General features: G+C 45.3%; 1 protein-coding gene across 1 annotated transcript in view; it reads left to right on the top strand.

Moving 5' to 3' along the window:
- The first annotated feature begins 5,422 nt into the window (after positions 1-5,422).
- Clasp2 (cytoplasmic linker associated protein 2) overlaps positions 5,423-7,277 on the top strand; it is a 203,186-nt gene continuing 201,331 nt past the window's right edge. The window contains exon 1 of the mRNA XM_013028474.1: positions 5,423-5,743. Coding sequence (XP_012883928.1) covers positions 5,549-5,743 — 195 coding nt within the window. The 5' untranslated portion in view covers positions 5,423-5,548. The remainder of the gene's footprint in view (positions 5,744-7,277) is intronic.

Genomic DNA, 7,277 nt, shown 5'->3' with positions numbered 1-7,277 from the left:
TTTCTTGCCCAGGCTAGCTTGGCACCAAGTTCCTCCCAGTATCAGCTCCTATGTGCCTGTTAAGGCACATGGACTGAGAGGGGTGTCATAAACTTTTCTGCCTGGGCAGACATTCAGCTGGGATCCTCCTGTAGATAGAATCCTCCCAAGTAGATAGAATTACAAGCATAAGCCAATGGCTGAGAATGTTTTTAGTTGTCATTGTTATTTAGATGCAGTCATGTGATTTTATAACCCAAAGAAAATTGAGTTGTTGTATACCTTAAAGACTATCTAGCATGATGGTGTTTAAATTGGGCAATATACATTCAGACAGGTGAATGGAGACAACTGGAGGGAAAGCAGCCATCAGTTTTGTTCCCAAGGACAGGTAGAGCTAAACCTAGACTTCTGCATTTTATTTCATTTTTTTCTATACCACTTATTGTTCCTGGTTATCAGCAGCCCTCATATGGATTTCTTGGGGGCAGGTTCTTCCTTTTAAATCCTTGTGTAACCCTTTAAGAATAGAAACTTGAGAAATCCAGGGAATAGTTAGCACAGCGCATCATCAGACTTTTCCAGAGAAACAAAATCAAGAGAATAGCTAGCTAGGTGCTGGTGGCTTATGCCTGTAATGCTAGTTACTCGGGAGGGTGATGTCTGAGGATGGTTGTAGAGCACTAAGCTTGAGAAAAAGAGCTCAGGGATAGAACCCAGGCTCTAAGTTCAAGCCCTATGATTGAGAAAAAGAAAAAAAAAAGATGCCTGAGTACCAAAAATGCCTCTTTTGCATCAAGCAAAGAATAATTAAACCCTTCCTTTTTTTCTTATTTAGACCCTCAATGGATTTAGTGCATTCATTTTGGGGAGGGCCAATTGCTTTACTCAATTAATCAACTCAAATACTGATCTCTTCCAGAAACATTCCGACAGATACAACCAGAAACAATTTTTTTCTTTTTTGGCCCTAGGTCTTGAACTCAGAGCCTGGGTGCTGTCCCTGAGTAATTTTGCTCAAGGCTAGCATTCTACCACTTGAGCCACAGCTTTACATCTGGCTTTTCTGAGAGTTAATTGAAGATAAGCGTCTCATGGATTTTTCTATTCGGGCTGACTTTGAACTGTGATCCTCAGCTCTTAGTCTTCTGAGTAGCTAGGATTACAGAAATGAGCCACAGGCACCCAGCCTGAGACAATGTTTTATTATCTAGCTGGGCACCCCTTAGCTCAAGTCATGCAGATATATAACATTAACTAACACAGTGAGGACAGATAAAGTAACCACAGTTTATATAATTGAGACATAGCTATAAGTAATTAAAGATTTAAGAAACTGTACTATACAATTCAATGTTAAATATAGAAATACTGAAAAAAAGTTTTCAAATGAACAGAATACTGAAGCTAAAGCACTGGTGGCTCACACCTGGAATTTTAGCTACTCAGGAGACTGAGCTCTGATGATCCAAGTTCAAATCCAGCTCAGAAAAGAAAGTCTGTGAGACTCTAATGTCCAATTCCACCAAAAAAGGTGGAAGTGGAGCTGTGGCTCAAATAGCAAAGCACTAGCCTAGAGGATAAAAGCTCAGAGGTTGCATTCAAGCCCCAGGACTAGCACCAAATAAAAACACAAATACCCCAAATAGACAACAGTTATATTTCTTTGAATGTGGAAAATTTAAGATTATTTCAAATGCTAATTTTATTCACCTAATTTACTCCCTTAATTCAGGTTGATTGAATGTCCATTATTTGGCTGGCAGGATCCTAGGGGAAACAGCAATGCTCCAGGAGCATTTTGTGTATCTGAGGGGACAGACATTATGTAAATAATCCTTGAATGTTGGTTGGGAATAACTGGCAGGACGATTTATACCACTTGTGTTTAGAATATTTTCTAGACCACTCGACCCCCACTAGAATGGTTATAATGTTACTGATGTAGCACTTGCTAAGGGCTATTTATAAGTACTACTTATGTAGCACTTCTTCCAGAAGTTCTTGGGTCTGTCTACCATTCAGCCATAGGTATAATAAAATAACCATGAAGTGGATAGTAACCAGTGACTTACTACCTAAGTGAAGGTCTGCCTCATTACTACCTAAGCGAAGGTATGCCTCAGCTTATATGATGGGAAGTTGACTAAGAGCCAGTTGCCTAAACTGGGACAGTATACCTCAAGAGGTGAGGCAGAAAGTCAGGTAAAGATTAATTTCATGGAAGTTGTTAGGCTTATCTGATAAAAATAGGATGAATGCGTGGCACAAATTTGAGGTCTACTACTCTTTATAATTCTTCTATTCTTATAGCTTCTAAGGTAGCATCCTTGGAGGCCTTTCCCAAATAGACTGAAACCTACACATTGGCTGCCCATCCCATGTGTGGGAAGGCATAAGCCTGCACATTTGATCCTTTTTGTCCTTCCTGGTTTAAGGCTGCCAGGAGAAGGTCACATAGCATTCATTATGCTCTCCAGTCACACACCTGACCTTGATACAGGGCCATTATCTTAATCATTGGCCAAGGGTATATGAGCCTTTTGCCCTCTTAGAAATGGAACCTTGTAGCCCTGGGCATTCTTTCCTACACCTACTAGATGAATCCATACCAGATGTTGTGAAAGCCAGATTGCATTACTGGCAGAAATTTAATATGGTCCAGTCACTTTGGTAGACAATTGATTTCTTTTTTTTTAATTTTATCTTTTGATTGAAAAGGTGATGTGCTGGGAGGTTTCAGTTACATAGGTAAGACATTAAGTACATTTGTTTTTAATCATCATTACCCCATCCCTCTTTATCGCCCACTTACCCTTCCCTACCCCCACTAAGTTGTAATGTTCATATCCCAGATAGTGTCAAGTGAGTATCAATGTTGCTATGGTTCATCCGTTGTTCTGTTGTTTCTGTAATTCCCTTTCCCTTTCACATATTGCGTTATTATGCAAAATATGAAGTACAAAAAGCTAAGAGAAATGAAGAAAGAAAAAACCAACAATAGAGAAAAAAACATATACAGTGTCTAATGAGAGCCTCTTGTTTCCATTCATTGGAGTTTGTGCTAATAATATACTTCATTATATATAGTTCTTTGCACTAAGCATTTGGGCTCCTGAGATCCCCTCTTAACAGTATCTTCTACATATTCTAGTTCTTACAAATGAGGGAGATCATGTGACCTGCTTTTCTTTGGGTCTGGCTTACTTCACTTAATTTTTCCAGTCTTACCATTTGCTTATGAATGGAACAATGTTATTCTTTGTGATGGAAGCATAGAATTCTATCCATTCATCTACCGAGGGGCATCTGGGTCGGTTCCAAATCTTGGCTATGGTAAATAATGCTGCAATGAACATCATCGTACTACAGGTTTGGTGTGGCCTTTTTTTTGGACATTTGGGTAGATTTACAGAAGTGGAATTGCTGGGTCATAGGGGAGCTCTATGTGTAGTTTTTTGTTTTTGTTTTTGTCAGTCATGGGGCTTGAACTCTGGGCCTGGGAACTCTTCAGCTCAAGGCGAGCGCTCTACCTCTTGAACTACAGAGCCACTTCTGGTTTTCTAGTGATTTATTGGAGATTAGAGGCTCACGGATTTTCTGCCCTGACTGGCTTGGAACCTTGATCCTCAGATCTCAGCCACCTGAGTAGCTAGGATTACAGGCATGAGCCACCGGTGCCCAGCTGGTTGGTTTTTTTTTTCTTGCCAGTCCTGGGTCTTGAACTCAGGGCCTGAGCACCATTCCTGAGCTTCTTTTTGCTCAAGGTTAGCGCTCTACCACTTGAGGCACTGTTTATGTGGTGCTGAAGGATTGAACCCAGGGCTTCATGCATACTAGGCAAGCGCTCTACCACTACGTCACATCCCCAACCTCTACGAGTAGTTTTTTTTTTTTTTTTTGGTCCAGTTGTGGGGCCTAAACTCTGGGTCTGGCCGCTGTCCCTCAGCTCTTCAGTTCAAGGCTAGTGCTCTACCACTTGAGCCACAGCGCCACTTCCGGCTTTTTTCTTTTTGCTTATGTGGTGCTGAGGAATCGAACCCAGGGCCTCATGCATGCAAGGCAAGCGCTCTACCACTGAGCCACCTTCCCAGCCTATCTACGAGTAGTTTTTTGAGGAATCTCCACACTGCTTTTCAGAGTGAACAAGTTTGCACTCCCACCAATAGTGCAGTAGCAGTCCCCTTTGGTCACATCCCTGCCAGCATCTGTTGTTGTTAGATTTCTTGATTTTGGCCATTCTAATTGGTGTAAGGTGGAATCCCAATGTTGTTTTGATTTCATTTCTTTTATAGCCATAGATGTTGAACAATTCTTCATGAGTCTCTTGGCCATTCGTATTTCCTCTTCAGAGAGGTCTCTCTTAAGGTCTTTAGCCCACTTTTTAATAGGGTAGTTGTTTCTTTGGGGGTTTTATTTGGGGGAATTTAATTTCTTGAGCTATTGGTATATTTTAGATATGAGACCCTTGTCTCTTGTATGGGTGCTGAAGATCTTCTCCCTGTCTGTGGGGTTTCGATATATTTCGCTAGCTATAGACATTTGACTTCTATAGTTAACATACATTTATTTCATAAGTACTACTCATTCCAGCCCTTGGTATTTACCCAAGATAAATGAAAACGTCAATCCATGTAACAACTGGTCTAGTCATCATGGTAGTTTTATTTTTAATTACAAAAAAAAAAACTGGAAAAAAAAAACCAAAATGCCTACCACAGGGAAAATTGTGTTACCAAGTTAAAAATGCCATTCTGAATGGCCCAGGGCGGAGCCAGTGACTGGGAACTTCCCAGGGTAATGGAAATATAAATCTGTACGGGGGGGGGGGGGCAGCGGTGGTTTCAAGCAGTGAATACAAATTGGTCAACCCTCTAGAATGCACTTTAGAAATCCAGCGTTATCAACAACAGCAAAGTGTGACACAGTGACTGAGGGGGTGGCTGGGAGCAGAGACAAGGAGGTTTTTGAGGAAGAAGAACATTAAGCTGCAGTCTGGCTTTAGAAGGAAATGGCCTGGGCGGAGGGAGGGGGCGGGAGATTCCAAGTACCAGAAACTTTTCACAAGTCCAAGGCGCCGGGCGGAGAGCTGCCAGCCCTCTCGAGGGCCGATCCTAGCTAGACCCCAGGACCGGCCGGGCCCCCCCATCCCCATCCCCGATCCCTCCGTCCCCAGCAGATTCCGCGATCGCTCGCTTTATTCCAATGATTTCCTGGGCCGCGGCTGCCGCCCTCGCCGCCGCCTCCTGACCATAGCCGGGCGGGGGGGGGGCGGGCTCTCTGCGGCGTCGCGCTGACGTCACGCGCGCGCTGACGTCACCGGCGGCCGCGGCCTGTGAAGCGGGCTGGGGCTGGGGGGCGCCGAGTTTGACTAGTTTGGGGGCCGCGGGGTGTTTGGCGCTTCCCACCATCCTCCCTCCCCCTCTCCCCCCCTCCCGACGCCGCCCCGCCGTGCCCCGGGAGCGGCGCCTCGTGCGGGCCAGGGCGTCCCCTCCGGCTCCCTCAGGGGCTCGGAGTGGCGGCTGGGCGGCGCTCGGTGAGAAGTTACTCCGGACGGGCGGGCGCAGCCATGGAGCCCCGCAGCGCGGAGTACTTCAGCGCCCAGGTGCTGCAGAAGGAGGTGGGCAGCCGACTGCAGGCCGGCTCGGAACTCCTGCTCTACCTCGGCTCCCCCAGCGCCATCCCGGATCTGGAGGAAGACCCGAGCCGCTTGGATAAGATCGTGGACGCGCTCGTCGGCTGGGTGGGCTCGAGCAACTACCGGGTAAGCGCGGGGCGGGACGGGACGGCCCTCGGCCGCGGCCCTTTAACCCGGCGGCGCGTCCGGCCCGAGACCTCCTCCCCCCCCACCCCCAGGTGCCCGGCGCCGCGCCGGCCCGCGAGCCGGGGAGCACCGGGGTCTCGCGGCGCGCCGCCCGCCAGCCCGCGCCCGCCGGGAACTCGCTTCCACCACCACCACCCAAGTTTTTCCACACTTGTAAAACAATGACAGACGCGGCGATTCCGGAACACGGGCCCCAGGACGTTGTGCATCGCTGAAGGGAACAGATAACCTAGATGCAGTACAGGGGCTCGGAGACTTTCTCACGTGTGCACATGGCTGGTGGAGGACGTTGGCTCGGATACGAAGTTTAGTTCAAAGATTTCAAAGAATTCTCCTTTCCCTCCCCCCCCCCCATGGTTGGTGTATTGCTTTTCTTTTCTTCCTTACGTTTGGTGCTTGGCAGGCTGTGATCTCTCTTCTCTAAATCGTCTGGAGGACTTAAACGAGTCCTCGGTTGCCTCTGCTGTGAAAGCTAAAGCGGAGATGCTGACCCCATGACATGGTCTGTATGCTTGGCCTTTCTGCACGACCCAGAAAGCAGCTGAACGCTGCTTTGTCGTGTTGCTTGACCACAGTGTTTTCCGAGGACTCACTCGGATGTGCTGCCGGGTTTGGTTGGTGCTGGGACAGGAGATGAAAGAAGAAAAGTTGTGTGTGTGTGTGTGTGTGTGTGTTTTAAAGGATGAGCTACAAGAAGAAATGGCTATTTAGTATGTAGAACTGGCAGGTTGAGGTGGGAATGTGGCTACGGAGAGAGACCAGGTAAATAGTCTGCAATTAGCCAGTTCTGTAGCTGATACCAGTTACTTTCCTTAGTAGTCTTCTGGTGGCAGTGTTGCCTTAAAATGCTTTCCAGAACTTCGGTTGGACGAAGGATTTTTTTTAAAAATGTTATCCTTATATCCCGTGAATAGAATGTTTTTAAACTTACGTACCTGGAAAAGAAAGACTTTACAGTTATGAGGCAGATGTAATGGTGAACTCCCTGTAAGTTTTGGAAAAATTAGACTTTTTTATTAAAATAGTTTGAGGATTTACTGCTTTGATGCTCCATTACATATGAACTGTTCTTTGTTAAAGTTTTGAAAAAGTTAGTATTTATTACTAGTCATTTAAATATTTTTTTTGAAGAAATAAGCTAAATTTATTTACTCTGAAAGAAAGGCATATACATAGGCTGTTGTAGCACACCTCTTTGGTAATATTTATTTACCTTTCATATACTGACTTCTGTATACATCACCTGTATATATTCTATGTGCTGTTATTGTGACGTATATATGCTGTATAAATTCTCTATTCTCTATATATCACCTCTTTACTGACTTTAAGTAAATTTAGTCAGCATATCACTTCTAGGATATATTGTCAGCTGGTGCTGGTTGAGCAGTTTCATTTCTTGGAGCACGGCTGGTTTCTGTGGTAGCATAGCCTCTCAAGTTTTCTGTTATACTGTTGAACTCTGCTCTGTTTG

The sequence above is a fragment of the Dipodomys ordii genome, unplaced genomic scaffold, assembly GCF_000151885.1.
Source record: "Dipodomys ordii isolate 6190 unplaced genomic scaffold, Dord_2.0 Scaffold110, whole genome shotgun sequence".
NCBI lineage: Eukaryota > Metazoa > Chordata > Mammalia > Rodentia > Heteromyidae > Dipodomys > Dipodomys ordii.
The sequence above is the reverse complement of the archived record's forward strand: the minus strand, read 5'-3'. Positions and strand labels throughout refer to the sequence as shown.